The sequence below is a fragment of the Suricata suricatta genome, chromosome 13 (assembly GCF_006229205.1).
Source record: "Suricata suricatta isolate VVHF042 chromosome 13, meerkat_22Aug2017_6uvM2_HiC, whole genome shotgun sequence".
Classification (NCBI taxonomy): Eukaryota; Metazoa; Chordata; class Mammalia; order Carnivora; family Herpestidae; genus Suricata; species Suricata suricatta.
In genome coordinates this window covers 16,593,724-16,616,322 of record NC_043712.1, presented here as the reverse complement: position 1 = coordinate 16,616,322, position 22,599 = coordinate 16,593,724, and the positions used below count along the sequence as shown (strand labels likewise).

The window sequence follows — 22,599 nt, the reverse complement described above, 5'->3', positions numbered from 1 at the left end:
GTTATGTCCAATACCAATGCATGTCATAAACAAAAAAGAGGCAGCGATTTCTCCAATGCTCCTCGCTCACTGCTCGGGAACAGGCAGACAAATGATAACACCAATGCCCTGGGAGACATGGAACCAAAAGGGAAAGGTTCTCTGGTCCCTGCCGGAAGGACATGGTGGGATCCTCAGGGGCCCGCCTAGCCTGGCACCAGATACCTGGCACTAAGATCTAACTAATAAGGCCCCAGAGAAAGAGCAGGAAGGGAGAATCAAAGCAGCAAGTGACAGCAGAACAGCATCTGCAAGCAGGAGAGGGCTGGGCCCAGCTGGGCTGCACCCAGCGGCACCAGCCCTAATTAAGTTATTAGACACGCACGACTGCAGCCACGGTGCTCCTGGACCCACCACCCATGGAGAGGGCTGCCTCTGTGGGGGGCTGATGACTGAGCTCCTTCTGGCCCTCTCATGGCCCTGTATTTCTTCCTTCTTCCTCTATTCTCTTGTAAACATGGTAGACAAGGTGGATACCATTAGTTCATTTCTTCTATTTATTCCATCAATATGAACTGAGGGCTTCCTATGTGCCAGGAAACATTCTATATGCTGGGGACAGAGTGTGCAAGAATAGATCTCTAATTCCAACTCCCTTGGAGAGAGCTGTATATATGTATATGTGTATGCATGTAGGTACATAGATGTGTGTGTGTGTGTGTGTGTGTGTGTGTGTGTGTGTGTGTGTGTGTGAATATCTGATATTCTGATATTTTATATATAAGATCATCTGGAGAGAAGGGAGCCAGCATATAACCATTTCCGGCTCCTACATGATGGAACACCGTCCCCAAGAGGTAAAATAGACTACACAGCGTATGACATGTCATCCTAATATGACACCCCGTTGTTTGTAATGATGGGAAAAACACCTGGGATGTTCTCCTTGTTCCTAAAAGGAGGCGTCTTATCTTCCTCATAGTCGCCTCCCCTTCGTGCACCTCTCCCTTGCCCTCTCTCCCCGCGTGCACAGTCCCTCAGTAAATCAAGGTGGATCGCAAGGACACAGGGAGCCCCAGCCCACCCTCTGTTCCAGGTTGCTGGGCATGATGATGGCAGGGTCCGTCTGCTTTACTGTGTCTTACACCCCCAGCCCCAGCTCTCCTGCTTCACTGCAGATCTGTCATTCCTGGATCTGGTGCAAATCAGTTTTTAGGGACCCCTCTCACTCCTCCCTCCCTTTATTTTGTCATCGACCTCCTGTTGGACATCTTCCTCTTTACCCTTCCTCCTAAGGACACAGGATTGGATGTTCCCTCAGGTTGCATTTAACCAACAAGGGAACTGAGGTCCAGACTAGGGCAGCTGAGTCAAACCAAACGGCATGCCTGTAGAAGAGCCCTGAATGAAAGCAAGAGAGGTTCGCTCCCAGACACCGTGGCATCTACTGGAATGTGCAGGCTCCTCATCTGTCATTCAGAGCACGGTGGCGGTCTCCCATTGATCTCCTGCCCTTATTCTAATCTAGTTTACGCTGTCACTTTAGTAATCCTTCTAGGAAGAAAACTACCTGGGCATGGTGCTCCCTACTTGAAAGTTGCTGCCCAGGGTTGTCAAGATCAAGTCCAAGTCCCCAGGATCCGGTCCCCGTCTGCTCCTCCTGTGCACCTTCTCTTATTCCAGTCACTCTAGACATCTTGCAGCCCCCAGAATATGCCGTTCTTTATTCTTTCTCATGAACCTCAGGACTTACGCACGTCCCTTCCCCTACCCCTCGGGTCAACTGACGAACTTGGTATCTTCAGGATCCAGCTCACATAGCACCTTCTGAGGGAAGCCTTCCCCATCATACTCAGCACATTTAAATACCATTTCCCGTGTGTCCCTTGAATATATGTTCATATTCACATTCTGGCACCTTCCCAGCAATAATTTATGGACAGCTCACTATGCACAGAGTACTGTTTGTACAATTTACATGGGAGATCTCATTTTAATCTTCACAGTGATTTTTAATCTGGGTGTGCTCATATGCCTGTTTCAGAGATGAGGAAACTGAGGCCCAGAAACTCGGAAGACTTGCCTCTGGCCACAGAGCTGGGAACTGTCAGAGCTAAGAGTGCACACTGGCCACACTCTCCAGTATGTCCTACTGCTGTGATTACCTGTTTATCACACACCATGAACTTGTCAAAACGTGAATCCCCCCAGCACCCCAGCACTTAACATCAGGACTTAAGTCTGTGCACAGACTGTGAACCTTGTATGTGGCCACTGAAAAATAGACATTTCAGTCTTGATTTTTTTGTTTTCAAAGCCTGCTAGACAGTAGGACAGTGCAATGGCCACAACACAGAGACTCTGGAGCCAAAGAAACACAGTGACACCGGTCCTAGTCCTAAGGGCTCTATTACATCTTACAGCTTGGAACAGTTAATCTCTCTGATCCCTATTTTTCCGGGTCTGTAAAATGGGGCTCATGATGATAACACATAGGATAATCACAGGGATTAAGTGAAGAACCATACAAAGTACACAGCATAGTGTCTGGAACCCAACAGACAGCGGGTCCTCAATAGGTCTTGGTTATGACTGCCTTATCTTGATGGTGCTCTCTTTCTCTCTGTCTCTCTCTCCCTTCCTGGGTCTCTCCTTAATCAAGAGGCATGCCCTCTCAGCAAGACTAGTCTGGGGTCTGTGCAGGCTGGGCGGGGAGCACGGCCGCTCCAGCCCGCTAAGCCCAGCACCCTCCTTCTCCACTCCACACGGCCACCTTCCAGCTGTGAAATAGAGTCCCTGCTCGAATGGGCCCCAGAGCTGTCAGGGGGCTGCCAATTTCACAGTCCACAAGGCTGCTGTTCCCCCCTGATTAATGGGGTGCTGGCAGCCATGGGCAGGGCCATGACACCAGTCATACGGGGCTCCCCCTACACCCCGCCTATGCTTCCTGAGGAGTAGAGAGCACACCGGCCTCATGCATATTAATGCAGGGAGAGAAATGATTTTGTACTGCATGCCTTCCAAAAAAATAAATAAGGTTTCACCCAAGTCTCGTGCATTTCCCTCAGTGAACTCAGCATGCTTCGGGGAAGAAAACCACACACACACACATACACACACACGTACAAACGTTGAACTATGAAAAACCAAAGACACTTTATACCACTGATCTGAGCAGAGCATCTGATGCCAAGCCAAGAATGACCCTAGGGACACAGGAGATATTAAACCCTGGAGCACAGAGAGGGTTATTTTGAAATTAATCCAGTTTTACCCCATAACCCTAAGGGAATTAAAATGGATAAGGTCCAAACTCAGCAGGGCACATGAAGCCTGCCCCACCACCTTCCAAGTCACTGCTGTCCATCCACACCATCCCTCAGCTCAGACGCGGATGCTCTCTGCTCCCTCCTACAGCAAACCAGCATCTGCTTTCATAGCACTCTCCGCGGTGGGGATGGAAGGAAAGTTCTCATCACAGGCAGACCCCTGACCCCCTATCCCACATACGTAACCTCTGGAGAGCCACCCCACTTTGCTGGGCCTCTGTTTCTCCATCTTTGTGTCACAGAACACTCTAACTCTGGCCTGGTCCCCTCTCTCTGCTCTAGCCACACTGGCCCCTGGGTCACTGAACGGGCCATGCTTTTTCTTGGCAAAAGTCACTTCCTCTGCTCATCTGTTCATGTGGCTGAACACAACGGATCCCCCTGACTTCCACTGAAATCCTCCCTCCTCAGAAAGACCTTGCTGGACAGGCAAGCTGAGGCCAAGCTCCCCTTTCCCCTCCCAGAGCTCTCCGTGCCTCCCCTTGCCGGTAGTGCAGTGTCAAACCCGGGCTTGGGCGATGGTAAGTAGGCACAAGTCTCAAGGCCGCATTCCGCGGGTGGGTGGTGTGTTGGAGGGCTAGGCTCATCCAGCCTCTGCTCTGGCTGTGAGTGGATGAGTAAACTGCAGGGGGGTGGGGGGGATTAAGAAAAAGAGCACGCGAAGGGCCTGATTTGCTTGTAGAGGATCCTCAACACACAACCATGCACTGAGTGTTTGCTTTGCAAGAGCACTTCACTGTGTCCTGTGACACGTTCAACTCATTTAGTCCAGCGACATGGGGATGCACGGTCTGATTTTCCCCGTTTTAGAGATTCCAGTAGCGGGAGGGTGGGGTATTGACTCATTTGTCCAAGGGTATACACGGCTAGTTTTAGGAAATATCAGGTTAGCCAGGATGGCCTGGCTCTGGAGCCCACATGCCCCGCCACCTACAGAGTGATCTAATGTCTGCCCCTTTATCTTCCCTCCTGGATCCTTCTCAGCCTGAAACACCCTTGCTGAAGGCTCTCGCTCACTCTCTCACAAAGTCTTTCCTAATGTGTCATCCCCACCCTTTCTTTTAGAAACCCACACGCCCCCTCCCCAAACCCATGCACAAACCACTGGTATTGAAAACCTGGCCTTTGAGATAAAATTACTCTCCCACCCCTCTGGCACTTTCTCTGAGAGGACGGGGCAAACCTCATTTTCTTACAACATGAAGGAAGATTCCTGCTTTTACAGGGAATACTTCTGAGTACAGAAACTGCTTTCTCCCCCAGGGTCCTACCAGGCCAAACACTCAGACTCCAGAATGAAAGCAACCTACCCCCTAGGAGCAGCCTCCCTCTCTGAGAATACCAATGTCCCCTTTATTCGGGGATCCTGACAAGGTGAGAGCTAGACAATGGAGCGGAGATCTCACGGGCGCCTCTGACCATGCACAAGTAGGTAGGGGGAGGCCCAGGGAGAAAGAGGATCCCACTCGGGCTATGTGGCATGCTGAAGGCAGAACTCAGGCTCCCTCATTCCCCCTCAGTGCCCTCCCCTCTGTGTCCCCATGCTTTCTCTTCGAAGAAAGAAGAAAGTAAAAGGGGAGGGGGAGAACCACAGGTTCAATAAGGAGTCATTGCCAAGGACACAGCTGTGCTGAGCCAAAGCAGACTGCCTGTCTGTCCACCCAGGGAGAGACCACTCTCCGGGGTGATGAACAGCGCCAATCAGGCAGCACTTAACATAATTGTAATGAAGTAGATGCATCTGGTCTCCCAAGGCTTCGTTCACTAGGGAACCGATGAGGAAGTGATGTCTCTCTCTGCCCTCCCTCGGACACTTACCAAACAGCCCGGGAGCCAGGAGGCTACACAGAGAGGCTTGAGGCTGACCTCTGCCACCTATTAGCCCAGTTAGAAAGCTAGTTACTGGTGTCCTTTTTCCTTTCTGCAGCATTTCTGTACAAGGGGGTATGAGTAGGTAAGAGTTTGCACGAGAGAAAGCCTTCCTTTCTTGACGTTAAAGAGACACTGGTGTTTCTAATACCTTCCCTGCACTACACACACACCATTAGTCATGTTACCTGGGCACAACGCACTCCATTCTGGCTCAGTCTCAGTGGTCCCGTGCCAAATGTGCAGACACAGCCCTAGGATTCTGGTGACAGGGGCAGAAATGGAAAGGTATAGGAGTTTAGATCTAAAAGAGTCCAAGCGGCTCATTAGGCAGATGGGAAAGACTGAGGCTCAGGAAGGGAATGTGACTTTCCCAAGACCCTAATAATATGTAAGACAGGTGGCCTCTGCACCAGGCTAGTCATGAATTACTGAGTTTCATTCTCAAAATGACTCTGGAAGTCCAACGTTATTAGGAAACCAGTTTCACCGATGAGGAATCCAAGACTTACAGAAGTTAGTTAGCTTGTCCAAGATCAAGGTGGTTTATACCTACAAATGCCACATTCCAAACCCACCGTCTGCTGGTTGGCCACTTCCCCAGAAAGCCCTCCCATTATTTTTGCTTTGACTCATGGATTAGTGTGTCCTTAAATATTCTGGTAAGTCAGTGGCGCCTGTGTGGCTCAGTTAGGCATTTGACTTCGGCTCAGGTCATGATCTCGCGGTTCGTGGTTTCAAGCCCTGCATCGGGCTCTGTGTTGACAGCTCGGAGCCTTGAGCTTGTTTCGGATTCCGGGTCTGCCTCTCTCTCTGCCTCCTCGCCACCATGCTCTCTGTCCCTGTCTCTCTCTCTATAAAATAAATAAAACATTAAAAAAAAATTCTTGGTAAGTCAAAAGTTGGTGAAGTCCCATCCCATTTTACATGCATTGGTGGGGTGCTAAATATTGAAGGGGATCCTAGAGAGAATGCTTTTATAAAATAAAGGACTGTTTGGGAAAATAATCTGTCATTCCTTGATTTATCTCTTTGCTAAGCTGAGCTATTCACAAAGCAAGTTCTTTTGAAGCAAGCCACACCAGTCCTGCTCTGAGCAGATGGATTCCCCACTGTTCTGGACGGGATACGATGCTTTGAGGGCCTGCCACACTCACAGACACCTGCTTTAGTGAGATGCAGTTGCAGGTGCCTAAGAGCCCAGAGGGTGCCCTGCTGGGTACACGGAGACTCCCCTAGCCTGGCATAGCTGGTGGGACCAGAGCTCCATGTCTGAGCAGAGACTCTGAGCCCCACATTAGCCCGTGGGTGGTGGCGTGGCCTGTGTGAGGACCTGCCCATTAGGACATGAAATACCAGGGGGTGGGAAATTCTCTCATAGGGTGTTTGTACAGAAAACACAAGAAGACAGTCAGATCAGATGAGCCTTTCTCATGAGGCATGGAGTGGAGCCAGGAACAGACGCTCTGAGAGCAGAAGCTGTAGGCATCCACGGATGAGGAGTTAAAGAAAGGTCCAGAGGGGCGCCTGGGTGGCTCAGTCCGTTAAGCGTCCCACTTGGCTCAGCTCATGATCTCACGGCTCGTGGGTTTCAGCCCCGCATCAGGCTCTGTGCTGACGGCTCGGAGCCTAGAGCCTGTTTCAGATTCTGTATCTTCCTCTCTCTCTGACCCTCCCCTGCTCACACTGTATCTCTCTGTCTCTCAAAAAGAAAAAAAGAAAAAAAAGAAAGGTCCAGAGACACACAGATTCACTTGAATGTGCTACTGCTACTCACAGAAGCACAGCCACTTGAGGCAGAAACGGCCGCTCATTCTTTCTCTTTGAATCCTGTGTTCCCTCCTCATTCCTGGCCCCTGGGTTCTCCAAACAGGAAGGTGGCACAGCACTGGTGAAGAAGAGCAAGCATTCGCAGGTCACAAGGACCCAAGTACAAATCCCGGCTTTCACACAAAGCAGGTAGGTGATCTCGGGCAAGGTCCTGAGCTCTCCCAGCTCCAGCTGCCTCGTGTGGGAAAAAAATGGCAATTAGAGGTACCGACCACACCAAGATTTTTTTTTTGAGGATTAAATGTGTAAATATTTATGGAGCACCACTCATGGAAGTTGGGCCACACGGGCTAACTAATATTCCTCCTGTAGCAACTAAAAAATAAACCCTCATCAGCTAACCCACACGGGTTGCTCTTGGAAACCTGAACACACTTAATGAAAGCACTCAGTGTTAACCATTCATTGATTCATTCAGTCATTCTATTTACCCATTCATTCCAGAAGTTATTTATCTTGTCTGCTCTGCACCAGGCAGTGTTCTAAATAAGAAGGACCTCGCATTGAACAAAACAGACAAAATACCTGGGGGAGACAGACAACAGATACACAGATCTGTATGATGGGTCAAATGGTGACAAAGGCAAGGAAGAAAGAGAGAAGGGAAAGGAGAAAGAGAGCATGGTGTGTGTACATGTGAGTGCGTGTACTGTGCTATTTTCTACGCAGTGTTCAGAGAGGACCTCAATGATCACAGGACCTAATAAAAAGAGCTGGGGGCTACTGAGAGAACAAGCCATGCAGACACCAGGAGAGAGAACTGATCAGGGACAGTGATGCAAAGGCCCTGAGGTAGCTCTCTCAAGAACAAATCCTTATATATAGTGAATAAAGAAATAGCGCAGTGCAGCACAGGGCATATAGTTGATGGTATTATAATAGTGCTGCATGAAGACAGACGGTAGCTTCACTTGTGGGGAGCGCAGCATAACATAGAGACGCGTCAACTCACTATGTTGCGTACCTGAAAGTAATGTGACATTGTGTGTCAACTAGATTTCAATTAAAAAAATTGGGGTGCCTGGGTGGCTCAGTCGGTTAGGTGGCCAATTCAGCTCAGGTCATGATCTCACAGTCTGTGGGTTTGATCCCCACGTCAGGCTCTCTGCAGACAGCTCAGAGTCCGGAGCCTGCTTTGTATTCTGTGATTCCCTCCCTCCCTCTCTCTCTCTCTCTCAAAAGTAAATAAACATTAAAAAGTTTTAAAAACTAATAAAGCTAAAAATATAAAAATCATAATGTATCAAAGACCAGTTACAAAAACTGTAAAGATTGTCTCCCAATAACCAAGAACTACTGGAAAACAAAACAGGCACAAAAATTTTTAAAAATTACAACGCAACAACAGCATTGCCGTCCCATGTTTGTGTAACGTGCTGCTTTACAAGAAGCATTCACTCGCATAATCGTTCAGCTCTCCCACGCTCTTGTGAAAATCAGATCTCCATTCTACCAGTGTGACACCAGGGCTTATAACGGGGCTTCTCAGTCTCAGCCCTCCCGACGTGCTGGGCAGGGAGACTCCTCACCATGAGGAGCTGTCCTGTGTCCTGTTCACAGTCCTGTTCCCAGCAGGGTGTTTACCAGCATCCCTGCTGCCACCCGCTAGATACCGGCAGCCTTCTGTACCTTTTCCCCAGTCATGACGAACAACGAGCCCTCCAGACATGATCAAATGTCCCCAGGAAGGAGGGGACAGTGGGTCGGGAATCACTGGCCCAGAGAAATGAAGGGAGTGGTTCAAAATCTAAAAACCAGTGGGCAGATGAAGGTTAGATTCTGACTGAAAGCCCAGCGTTAGGGGAGAACATCACCCTTTCCACGGCACCCAGATTTCCAAAGCCAGCCTGTGTCTGTGACAAAGAGGGACAGTGGGGCAGCGGTCTGCTCCATGTAGCTGATGGCTGGTCTCTATTCAAGTGTGGAACCGCGGAGCCAAGGGAGGAAGATGCCTCACTTCCCACTCTTGTTTTTTTAATGTTTTATTTGTTTTTGAGAGAAAGAGAAAGAGAGAACACAAGTAGGGGAGGAGCAGAGAGAAAGGGAGACACAGAATCCAAAGAAAGCTCCAGGCTCTGAGCTGTCAGCACAGAGCCCGATGCAGGGCTCCAACTCACAAAACTTGAAATCATGACCTGTGCTGAAGTCAGACACTTAACCGTCTGAGCCACCCAGATGCCCCAATCTCACTCCCCATTCCTGAGAACTCTTTAGAAACCAGACTCTTATCCTGCCAGGCATGTTGACCACCCAAAACAGAATGGCTCCTCGCCAAGTTACAAAGACACTTTGTCTTCAGTACTCCTCCCACAGATGAGGACCAATGCAAAGAAGAGAGAAAATGAACTGTTTCAAGTAGCACAGCTTTGGGGCACCTGGGTGGCTCAGTTGGTTAAGCGTCCAGCTTCGGCTCAGGTCACAGTCTCACGGTTCGGGGGTTTGAGCCCCGCGTTGGGCTCTGTGCTGACAGCTAGCTAGTGTCTCCCTCTCTCTCTGACCCTCCCCTGCTGATGTTATCTCTGTCTCTCAAAAATAAATTAAAAAAAAAAAAGTAGCACAGCTTTAAAAGGTAGAGAAGAAAGAGCAGGTGGTAAATGTCCAGCCTGGAAATGCCAAGGAGCAGTGGACCCACGGGCTGCCACCTTAGGGGCAGCCACATTTCAGGAGTCACACAGGAGCCAGGTACTGGGGGGCGGGGATGATCTATGCATGTGGGTCGGGGACCCCTCTAGCTGTGCTCAGGGCAGCACTGCATCTGCCTGTGTACGTGTGCATATCCTTTCTCCGGGAGCCCGGAACCTCAGAGAGGGGCCTCAAGGCTCCCCTGCTTTCCTAATCCCAGCGTCTCTCTGGTCCCACACTGGAGATGGTGGGGGGTGGGGGGAGGTCCTGCCTGCCGGACATCATAACCCGCTCAGGCAGGAGGCCCCCACTTGCCGAGCACTGGCTGAAGGAGAAGCCAGCAGAGCAGAGGAGTGGAAGCAGCAGACTACCTCGGCATTGTGTCCACCCGACGCTCCCCTGGGGAGAGAACAGCCCCTTCCGGCCAGGGAGTCCTTCCTTTCTTCACCCCCCACAGTGTGCCAACCCCCAGGCCCACATGCAGGACTTGAATAGAAAACATTATCCCTTCAGAAGTGGTGTGGCAGCCATCAGAAGGGGACACCCTCTATGAGGGCCACTGCCAACCCTTCCCCACATACACACCCAAGAGAACAGGCTGTGCAACCTCAGATAAACCCCTTACCCTCTCTGAGCCTCCATGCGCTGAATGCAGTGAACATTTAGGACAAAGTAACAATAATGATTTCTGTTTAGTCAAACTCCTACGCTTAGTGTTTGACAGGCATGACATGCTCTCACAGTCACAAGCATCCTGCAGAAGGAAATGCCATTTCAGAGGTGAGGACACCGAGTCCCAGAGGTGTGAGTGACTTGCTCCAGTTCTCACACTTGGTGAACTGCAGGGAAGACGGGTCTGGATGGAGGGCCGGGCTTCTGGCCACTTCCTACTCTGCCGTCTGACTTCCCAAAGATCTCTTGGTGTCTGTTCCGCTGACAGCCTCTGTCTGGCTGGAAACACAAAACTCAAGGAGCTGGAGAGGATGAAGAATGGTGTCCTGACCTGCCACCAAAGCAGGCATCGCTTCTGTTAAGGACGTGGGTCAGGCGTGGGGACGAGGGCCAGGGCTGGACTGGAGAACAGCCCTCCCAGATGAGGTGCTATCACTCAGCCTCTGCCATGTGCAGAAGGCCTAGCACTCCCAGATTCCCCAGTAATCAAGTCTCCAACCCAACGGTGCCTGACGCACGGGCAGAAATGTGGACTGCGACACGAAATGTCCCACTTTATGAAGATGGACAACTTAATTGAAAAATGTAAAACATACTCTGGATGCAAACAAAACAAAACAAAAACACCTCGGGTCCGAATTCTACCCCAGAGAAGTCAGAGCACAACCCCTACTCTCTGGGCTCCCCAACATCCTTCCTTCTGGATGTCAATTCCTCCCAAGCTCCTCCTTTTCATCCTGACTCCAACTGCTTAACACTTTTGCAGGAAAGTAGCTCCGCATTTCCTAACAGCTCCCCATCTCACTCACAGCAAAAGTCAACATCCCCTTACATACCAGGCTCTACATGACCTTTTCTTTAATGCCCTTGTGGCCCAATTTACTGCTCTCTTCCCCATACTGCTTCTTCCAATTCCTTAAACATTCCCAGCACACTGATGCCACAGGGCCTTTGCACTTGCTATTCATGCTGTCTGAGAAGTTCTTCCCTCAAATATCCAAGCGGGTTACTTCGTCAACTACAGACTGGTCTTCAGATGAGTGAGGCCTTTCCTGAGGGTCCTAATTCCTTTCCTTGTTTTAATTCTCCCTTGCTGCAATGATCATGATTTAATATTACATATAATTATACATATGTATTTTATATACTTATGCTTATAAAATGTATATTTATAAAATATCTATATTATATATTTAATAACATTTTTACATATATTTTTTTCTTATTCACTTATTTACGGTCTTCCCATACTTGAAAGTAAGCTTTGGGGTGCCTGGTGCTTCAGTCAGTTAAGTGTCCAACTCTTGGTTTCGGCTCAGGTCATGATCTTGAGTTTTTGTGAGTTCAAGCCCCGCATCAGGCTCTGTGCTTACAGCACAGAGACTGCTTTGGATTCTCTCCTTTCTCTGCACCCCTCCTGCTCACAGTGTCTCTGTCTCTCTCAAATATTAAAAAAAAAATGTTTTTAAATGCACATGGGGCGTGCCTGGGTGGCTCAGTCGGTTAAGTGTCCAGCTTTGGCTCAGGTCATGATCTCATGGTTTGTGGGTTCGAGCCCTGCATCAGGCTCTGTGCTGACAGCTCAGAACCTGGAGCCTGCTTCAGATTCTGTGTTTCCCTCTCTCTCTGACCCTCCCCTGCTTGTGCTGTCTCTCTATATCTCTTAAAAATGAATAAAAAACATTAAAAAAATTTTTAAATGCACATAGGGGCACCTGGGTGGCTCAGTCAGTTAGTCAGTTAAGCAGCCAGCTCCAGCTCAAGTCATGATCTCACAGTTCATAGGTTCAAGCTCCGCATCAGGCTCTGTGCTGACAGCTCAAAGCCTGGAACCCGTCTTCGAATTCTGTGTCTCTTTCTCTTTCTGCCTCTCCCCTACTCTCCCCTGTCTCTCTCCCTCTCAAAAAATAAACATTAAAAACAACTTTTTCAATGCACATAAACTTAATGGAAACAAAGCTGTACATATTTTATTCACTCCTTTATACTTTGTGCCCCAAACTATGCCTGACACATAGTAGACACCAAATTTAAGCTTGTGGAATTCATAATGAAAAAAATAAATGTACAAATAATAAAAAATAAATGTACAAATGTTTCCTTATTTAACAAATGTTTACTGGGATTTTCTGACACAGGGGTGTTGAGCTAAACATGCATCAAGAACTTTACAACAGTCAGATCATTTAACCCAGTAATTCCACTCCTGGGAATATATCCTAAGAAAACAATACACAATAGTGAAAAATAATACAAAGCCCCAAAAATGGCTATTGCTAATGAACACAGAATAAAAAGGAAGCAACTAAATGTTCACCAATAAATAAACTATGAGACAGCCAGAAGATGAAATGAAAACTATGTCGAAATATTATGGCATAACATTTCAGAAAAAAATGTAAAATATAAAATAATAGATTTTCAACTTTCAATATGCAAAAGAGGAGAAGAAGAAAAAAGGAAAACACTGTCAACAGTTGCTGTGGCTACTGAGGCTTTATGAAAAACTTCTCATTTAAGCTTTTTCAAAAGTTTTCTACAATGAACTTAACACGCCTTGATAAGTAGGAAATATTTGAAAAAATAAAAGCCTACCATAAGTGTGGATATGGACAGTAATTTATTGCATCCCAGGGGCAGATGGGAGCCAGAGGCAGGCTGGGTCCCTGAAGGAGAGAGAGTCTGAGCTGCCTGGACTCTTTTTGTGATGGCCAGGCCCCACTGGGTGATGGCCAGCGATTACAATGAGGCCAGTATGGGAGGTCCGGGGCTCCCCGGCTGCTGGGAAATCGCTCCAGCTCTGATCAATCAGGAAACAGTCTCTTCAGCCCCTGACATTTATCAAACCTCCTTCACCCTCATCTGTCAGTGTGTGGCGGGGCCGCCTCTCCAGGGCACCGTCTCATCAAGCCAGAATGCCCGAGTGTCCCTGGAGACCGGGAGGAGGGGGGTCTGTGGGAGAAGGGAGAAAGGAGAGACAGGGAGAGAGGGAAAGAATCATGAGGGAGGAGGGGGAAGAGCAAACGCTCAGAGTACGCCCGTTTGTTTTGCTATCGTGGCAATTAATGCTGGGAAGTGACATTTTAAGGGGCTCTGGTGACAGCTTTGGTGACATTCCTGTTTGTGATTCCATGACAAATCTCTGTCTATATCTTATTTTAGAGAGCGTGGAGACAGCTCAGAGGATGGCTTTCTGGGGATACTGAGCTCCAGGCTGCTGGAGGGCAGCTCCCTTCTGCTTTGCCAAGCCTCCCCACTCAGCACCAGGGCCGACGTCCATGATGGGGAAGGACTCACACATCGAAGCAGAGAAGGCTTTGATGCAGAGTCAGGGGCTGGTCTTCCACAGCCTTTTGCACTCCATGGTCTGGTAACATTAATTGGCGAGAACACGAATGTCCCACCATCCTGCAAGTGGCCAGTTAGGGGTAAAGGAAAAAGAAAAGAAGGGGCGCCTAGGTAGCTCAGTCAGTTAAGTGTCTGACTTTGGTTCAGGTCATGATCTCAAAGTTCGTGGGTTCAAGCCCCACATTGGGCTCTGTGCTGACAGCTCATAGCCTGGGACCTGCTTCAGATTCTGTGTCTCCCCTTCTTTTTGCCCTTCCCCTGCTCACACTCTGTCTCTCTCTCTCTGTCTCTCAAAAAATAACTAACATTAAAAAAAGAAAACTTCTTAATTCTAAATACTAGCCAGGCTGGCTAGTTCTAAGGAAACTTTCTTTTTGTTTTTTCAAACACAGATCTTGCCCCACTTTGTTATCTAAGAAGGAAAACAGAATGGAAATGGATTTAGTTCAAAATTACAATCTGAGAATTAGAAAGAATTACTTATTGTGCCTCATCTCCAATTGTACCACAGCATCCCGAACCAATGTCTACCCAGGCTTGTCTGAATATGTCCAAAGAGGAGAAGTTCCTATGCCTACGATGAGGAGGAAGAGGGCAATGAGCATATAACAAGTTGTTTTTAGCAAATGATATTCAAGATGCTACAGAGATAAATAAGGTATGGTCAGACAGAGAGCTGAATTCAAGAGATGTGGGTTTAAGGAGAGCTTCATCCCAAACTCACTCTCTGTCGTGGGGGTGGAGTGATTTAACTTCTCTGAGCCCTGGAAGGTACTGTGTATCTCCAAGGGTTCAGTAACACACAGAGCATCATATAATGTTTATGAAGCCATTCTATAAATGTTAAAGGACTATATAAAATAAAGTGGCTATTACTGTTTTATACCCCTCTGAACTGTGAACTTCTAGAAGAAAGTGATTTTCCATTGTGCTTTGTCTCTTCTGCATTAAATGCGAGGTCTTGCATGTAGTAGGTGCTCAGTAAACATGTTACATAAGAGAATAAGGGGCACCTGGGTAGCTCAGTGGGTTAAGCATCTGCCTCTTGGACTTCAGCTCAAGTCATGATCTTGCACTGGGCTCTGCACTGATAGCACGGAGCCTGTTTGGGATTCTGTCTCCCTCTCTCTCTGCCCCTCCCCTACTTGCTCTCTACCTCTCTCCCAAAATAAATGACAAGAAACTTGAAAAATTGTTAAAAATAAAATAAAATAAAACAAGTAAGTGAATGAATGATAGAGTAGTGAAGGAAATGTATACCCTACCCACACCCCCCAAAAAAAGACGCAGGGATCAAAGTGTCAGCCCATTTCCCTAGGACAGCTGATACAGGTACAGAGAAGGTAGAAAGTACACCAAACAGCCTTTGGGGCATTTTGCAATGCAGACTCCAAAAAGAACTTTCAACAAGGAGAGGGGAGAGCCAACTGGTAAGATGAAGCCAGGGCAATTTGCTATAAGAATGTCATATCCAAAGTTTTCTTTTTATGCTAAAGAAACTATCTTTCCAAAACAATCTTATGTGTAACCCCAACGCATGAGCCAGTTAAAAGCAGTTCGGCTGTGGTGAAAGCAAACCTGCCAGTCCTGCTTTCCGCTGGGCCCCAGGGCCCCTGGCAGCACCCCCAAGGCCCTGCCAAATAGGAGCTATTGTTAGGGAGTGAGTTGCCTCATGCTCTTGGAGAACCTCCCTCTGGGGCTCCAAGACACCTGGGAGGAGGAAGGCATTGCACTGTGATTTAAAGAATGGGTGGATTTTTCCAGGGAGTGAACAAAGCAGGAGACAATTCTGGGAGGTAGGGGGTGGAAAAGAGAGTGTTTCCTAAGGAAAGACTATACAAGATGCTTGGGCGGCTCAGTCGGTTAAGTGTCCAACATCGGCTCAGGTCATGATTTCACGGTTCATGGTCTGAGCCCCGTGTCGGGCTCTGTGCTGACAGCTCAGAGCCAGGAGCCTGGTTTTGGATTCTGTGTCTCTTCTCTCTGGCCCTCCCCTGCTCGTGCTGTCTCTATCTCTCAAAAATAAAATAAATATAATAAAATAAAAATAAAAAGGAAAGAATATACAGAACACACAAAGGGTCCTCTGGGAGGAATGGCTAGTTTCAAGAGAAAGTATCATGGGACTCGTGAGCCATCATGTTGGGTAAAGACACCAATGGGTCAGTCACTGAGACAGCAGGGGTAAGACATAAAGCCCTCACATGGGCCACGACTGTCTCATGTACCATCTCCAGTTCCTCTACCCAAACCTCATCTTGAGTACCTTGAATTATCCTCCTTCAGATCTCCAGGCAAAAATCATCTACAGGAGGCTATCAGAGATCCATGGAGCAGGGACCTTTCCCCTCTGGGGATCCAACTATAATATACCCTCCCTGAGGCTTAGGAGATCTTTGAACTTCAGGTCAAGACCCACTCATAAAAGCACCTGGGTGGCTCAGTCGGTTGAGTGTCCGGCTTCAGCTCAGGTCATGATCTCACGGTTCATGGGTTCCAGCCCTGCCTCGGGCTCTGTGATGACAGCTAGCTCAGAGCCTGGAGCCTGCTTCAGATTCTATGTCTCCCTCTCTTTCCAACCCTCCCATGCTTGCGTTGTCAGTCTCTGTCTCTCAAAAATAAATAAAAAACATAAAACAAAGACCCACTCATAAACTGTGAAACCAAGTCACTGGTCCATACCAGCACTAAAAAGATGACGTAAAAAGAACAGAAAATATCAAGGCATGACACGAGTAATGCAGATAAGTATGCTTTGGCAAAACTTATTTTAGAGAGATACACACACACATTCTGAGAGACACACACACACACAGACACACACACACATTCCTACCCATACATGTGTGGCCTCAGTGCAAAACCTATTTCTCACTGTGGCTGGTGTTCAATATTTTTTGATAAACACAGCTCCAAGAGACTAGGCTTGCTAGCAGCCAAACCCATGTCTTACCTCTCCTACTCAAATAAACAAACAGGATTAATGCACACGGCGTTTCTTCAACGCTTGTTGGGTTCAAATCCTGGCTCCACTACTGTTAGCTTGTACAACTGAGATGATCTCGAAATTTCAATAAGAGTAATTTCTTCCTTATGAGAGGGGTGGGAAGAGTCAACAAATCCTTGATTTGAAAATATGAAACAAGGCTGGTCCAGTTCAGAAAAGGGTTAATAAGGAGTCCATGCAGTTACCAGCCCATGAAAAGGCAGCAAGATATCCATCTCTCCACTCATTCATTTATCCATCCCTCCATCCATGGACACAACACCTACTACATGCCAGATACTCCATTAGGCACAGAATAAACCAAACACACCTGGTACACGACTTCATGGAACCCTGAATCCAGTGGGAAGATTAAAGCAATTAATTAATACATCCAAATAATTTAAAAGTTTCTAATACAGAAACCAACAGGAGAGTTGATAGAAGGCAAAAGGAGGAAGCTCACATAGAGAAAAGAGCTCTGTCTGATGAGGTGAGATTTAGGCCAACGCCAGAATGAGGAGAAGGAGTCAGCCATGACAGGCTGGGGAAGGAAAGGTGGGATTCTTCTGGGCAAACATGAATCGTGGCTTATGCAAAGGGCCTGTGGTGAAAACAGCTCAGCAAGGCTGAAGAACAGAGAGGAGGCCCCTGTCTGGAGTCTGGACGCTGAGGTCAACAGCAGTGAGAACGCTGGAAAAGCTTTCACATGAAACTGTCTGACCAGAGAGATCAAAATGGATGAAGGGAGGCATGGATGTGACAGAATGAGGGGCTTGGGGATGCCAAGGAGTCTGATATTCCTTTAAGAGGAAATGGCTGGGCAGGGGTGAAGCTGAGGGGCTAGAAGCTTAGACTAGAGCCTCTACATGAAGAATTTTGAAGATCAAGACATTTGAATGAGGTGCTGAGTACAAAGAGCTCTGAAATTTTAGAAAGCACTACACAAGAACACGACATTTACATGGCTTTCACCTGAGGGCATCGGGAGGGTGAATTAATCAACAGCTTTCCAGTCCTCTGTCACTCTGGAGTGCTCTGTTGACACCCAATGTGCTGCACAGCCCTGCTCGGCCCCATACCAAGTCAGTTCTTGAGCTGGAATTGTAACCTGGCCCAGCCACTTTCCTGCTGTGTGACCCTGGATGAGTTACTCAGCCCCCTCTTTGCCCCAATCTCCTGCTCTGTAGAATGGGACCAACATTAGCACACAACTCACAAGGTTATTGGTGAATATGGCATAATTCAAGGAAAGTGCTCAAAACAGAGGTTGTATTGCTAAGTAAAGGTCTCTGTCTCTGTTTCTATTTCCTTCCCTCTCCTTCCTTCTCTTCCTCCCATTACAAACAGCATGCATTTTTTCCCACAATAATAAAACCAAATTAAGAAAACCCAATACCCATTCAGCCATTCCCTACCGTATCCCTTGATAAGGTGATAAATTTGTTACTTTAATTTCCTTGAGCTTTCATGCATAATATTCAGAGAAGGAACACATAAATTTAAGGAGGGATAAGGAGAAATGCAATTGAAATCTATCAAGTTTCTGTTATATACCAAACACAGTGCTGAGCATTCACATGCTGACATGATTAAATCCACAGCAATGTGCTAAGGTGTATCAGCAATGGTATTCAAAATCCCTGAGCATTTCTAAAGCAGAGGCACCAACTAGAAAGCCAGGATGCCGGCCATCGTGCCAGAGATGTGCCCTAAAGCTACCCCGTTCCTGGATAGTAGGACCTTCCGGAGGATTCCTGGGGAGGGGCAGGCATGGCCAGGAAGTAGAAGGACACTGGGGGGAGCTCAGAGCAGTGAGCTACTTCCCAACAGACCCAGAAGAAGTTCAATATGGAACACAGGGTGTGACCACACGGTGTGCACCTGCTGAAGGTCAGACCCCCTCAGGACATAGCTCCTGGGGTCTGAAAATCCAAGCGGTGCCCCCCTGGTAATGAAACTTTCTCCCTCTCCTCTCCAGAGTGTCCTCTCTATTATCTGCAAGTCCAAGCTGGAAAGCAGGCTGACAGAGGTTGGGAAGAGTGAAGGAGTTTGAATTTATAGGCTAATCCCAAGTGGCTGGGATTGGCCTTTGGCAGTGTGATTTCAAAAGGACTAAGGGATTACTTTTGTCTGGGCTGCCCAGCCTCCGGAGAGTTGTCCGCTCTTGACAAAGCCTGTGGCTGGTCTCTGGTCACTTCATAGAAGACAGCACCTCTCAGCTCTCTCCCGGGGACTGCCTGAGGCAACAGAGAGCGCATGTGGGCTGAGATGCTGTTAGATCTTCTACGACCTGTCAGTGGAGCCGCGCCTCTCCTGTCCAGATGAGGAGGACCAGGTGCCCAGGGACCGCAGCACTGCAAGAACAGCCCCTAGCAGCCACCTCCGAATAGGCAGAGTGACCTGTACCCTGTGTGGAGTCAGCAGAAGTGTGCTCTCCACTTCCATCCTGCCTGGATTTCTCCCTCACCCACCCCTATCGGACCAAAGGGCGGCTGGATACAGTAAGGAAGGGCTTGGTGGTATCTCAAACTGTACTTTGTTTAAGGTCTAGGTAGAGTTTTAATTTTTTTTAATTATTTTTTTAAAAAGGGGGTGTGTGGGTGGCTCAGTCAGTTAAGCATCTGACTTTGGCTCAGGTCATGATCTCATGGCTCATGAGTTCAAGCCCCGTGTAAAGCTCTGTGCTGACAGTTCAGAGCCTGGAGCCTGCTTCAGATTCTGTGTGTCTCTCTCTGCCCCTCCCCCGCTCACACACTGTCTCTGTCTCTCTCTCAAAAACAAACATTAAAATATTAGTTATTTAAAAAAGTAACATGAGTCAGGCAAAAACAGGGGAGGCGAAGGGATGGCCTTCCAAGGTGGCAAAGAGGTTTGCCCAAGGCCATGCCACCTGTGAACCAAGGAACAAAATTTAATTCAATTTGCTCTTCTCTACTTCTTGGAGGCAGGGGGAAGGGAATGTCAGTAAATGAATTGTTCAAAGATAAGAGTGACCATGGAGGACAAGGGACATGTACCAGACCACGGCGGCTAGGACATAAACGGACAGTGGAGATGAATACTGGGCCTGGGTTAAGGATGTTCTGGAAACCCAGTTAAGACCAGGGGCCTGAGGTCTACAAACAAAGCTTTCAAAGATTCAACATCTACCCCATGCCAGGCCCTGGGGTAGGTATTCCACACACATTTTAGTTTTATATTGAATCCTTCCAGACCCCTTCAGCAGGGAAACTGAGATTCGGAGGACTGAATTCCCATTTTTCCAAAGTCACCCAGTAAATAATGGAGGCAGGATTTGAATCCAGATCCAGGTGACACCAAAACCTGTGGTCCCCCTACTGTCTCACTCTCTCCCCTCTGCAGGGTTCTAGGCCAGACAGAAATGTCACCTTGCAAGACACCCTTAATGTCCTTATTAGCCCACTGAGCACAATAGGAAGATGGGTCCAAGATGAAGGACTCTGGAAGCAGAGAAGGATGTGGAGCTCAGAGCTCCAGGACTGGCCCAGGCAGTGAGGGCCCCTCTCAACTCACTAAAAGGAGTAGGTTGGAGTCAGCATGGAGGTCTTCAGGCCAAGCCTTTAACAGCATCACAAAGACAATGAGGAAGAAAGGGCAGAATGGTTTGTTGCAGCATTTATAGGAAAAGAGCCAAATCCCATCTATAAACAAACTAGTGCTGCAGACACTTAATAAAGACAGAGGGGAACACATTCTATGTTCACGTCCAAATAATCAATTGGCTTCCAAGTTCTAGGAATTGGGTCTTTGCAACAGCATATAGGAAAAAGGGTGAGAGGTTTCAGGCACCGAAAACCCTCAATATGAACCAGCAATAGTGGTGCAACATGAATGGGATCTCAAACGCCATCAACAGAAGCATTACAGCTGGCAAGAGGGAGGTGAAAGTCCCATCTGACTTAGCACCGTCTTGACGAAGAGGACTGTGAGCGCTGGTGTTACATTCGAAGGCATGAAAAGTCAGACTCTCCACCTAGAGGACAGTGACCAGGATGGCGAAATGTCTGAAAAGTATGTCATATGAGACTAGTTGAAGAAACTGGGATTATTTAAGTTGATTTCCAGAAGTTACAGTGCTCCTTTTCATTCTGCTGTCAAATTTTCCAAGAGCTGCCTTAAAGAAGGAAATTGGATTCATTTTCTTTGTAGACATGAAAGCTCAGAGAAAACAGATTTCAATTCAATATAAGGAAAACCTTTCTAATAGTAGTGTATGAAAATGAGGCGACTTCCCACTTGAGTAGTGAGAAGACCGTCAAGGGAAGTAATCAAGAGACCGTGGAGAGATACTGAACTATGTAACTTTAGATGCTCCTCAAAACTCAATTCCAAGAACATGGACTCTTTTTTTTTTTTCTTTCTTTCTCCCATCACACTAAAGAACTAGAGAAGACAAACTCTGATAACTCAATGGAGGGATTGGCCATGAATCCAAAGTGGCGTAGCCCTGAAGACACCACCTGTGTCCCCAACCGCCCAGCTCCCCAGAATGTCCCCTGGAAGATGGAATACAATGAGGGGGACTCACCTTTCTTCTCAAAGTCCCCCTTCTCTTCTCCTGGCCGGCCCAGACTGTCCAAGGCGTGTGTCACCTGGCTGTCAAACTCATCCTCGTGGGACACATGGTTGGCTCGGCGGGGTAGGTCCTCCTCCTCCTCGCAGTCATAGTCATCTAGGATGGGGGTCTCCCGGATGGGCACTCCGATGACAGAATTGTGAGCCTGCAGCCGCGAGGAGCGGAAGCTTTCCCGGGCCTGGGGCCCCAGCAGCACGGACGGGATGTAGTGAATCTCGTGCGTGGCTTCTGTACTGGCGCTCTTCTGGGGGACGCGCCGACGCTTCTGCCAGCGCCTCTGGGCATACAGCGCCACGGTGAACACCAGCAGCAGGAGCAGTAGTGCGATGAGGCCACCCTGGAGCAGAGGGAAGAAGGACAAGCAAATGGGCCAGTGTTCTTTGGGCTAGGGGGCCAGAGGAATCTTCCTGTCCACCAGACTCAGTGCAGATCCCTGGGTGTGGTTCCTGAAGCCTCAGATTGAAAGCTAGAGAGAGACGTTGCTTCCAAACCTGGCTTTCTGATCAACAAACTGTGTGACCTTGGGCAAACCACTTGACTTCTCTGAGCCTTGCTTTTCACCTACATGAGGATGAGTAAGAATCCCTGCCCTTCCTTCTTCATTAGGTTGCCACAGGGAGCAAACAAGATGGAGAACAGTCATGTCAAAACAAGCAGATGACGTGCTGAGAAGAGTCAGGGCTATGGCTTCACACAGGTGACTATCTGAATCTAGACTCCGCCTCCCATCAGCTGAGTGACCCCAGGACATTTGCTTACATTCTCTCAGCTTCACTTCCTCGTCTCTAGAATGAGTCCACTGAGGGATCAAGAGATAGTAGTGCCTTTCTTTCAACCTGCTGCAAATATGAGACAACATTAAATCAAACAATCTCTGCATGGTCTGTTCTTCCCTCATTATCAGAAACACTAGTCTTCCAATACGCAATTCCCAGTAGGGGGCCCAGGGCAGAATAGGTGCCTCATAAATATTTGTTGAATGAATAAATGAAAGAAAAACCACACCCTTCCAGGGCTCCTTTAATCAGATCATTAAGGCAAATTGAAGCCCATTTTTCTTTAGTACGTCCAACTAGCAAATATTCCATTGAGTCTGCGTACCACACCTTCCCCTGCGACAGGTCACAGTGTTTATAAACATCTCTTACGTGGCTTACAGGACTCACAAAATCCCATCCTGTGAGTTCCTTAAGAGCAGGGGGACTCGCAGGCATGTCTGTGTCCCATGACACCTGTCGAGGACCAGAGGGGACAGCGGGCATTCCCCTTGCCCCACTGTGTTCACCGTGAGCCAGGAACATCTGCAATGAACGGAGTCACTCCCTCACGCACCTTGCTGTTCTTCCTTACGTATTGTGCTTTGT

At 48.0% G+C, this 22,599-nt stretch overlaps 1 protein-coding gene across 2 annotated transcripts in view; it reads right to left on the bottom strand.

Annotated features, from left to right (window-relative positions):
• Window positions 1-22,599, bottom strand: part of ASTN2 (astrotactin 2) — an 861,939-nt gene that overhangs the window by 642,911 nt on the left and 196,429 nt on the right. For both annotated transcript variants that reach the window (XM_029919897.1, XM_029919896.1), the window contains exon 3: window positions 21,188-21,572. In XM_029919897.1, the coding sequence (XP_029775757.1) occupies window positions 21,188-21,572 (385 nt within the window). The remainder of the gene's footprint in view (window positions 1-21,187; window positions 21,573-22,599) is intronic.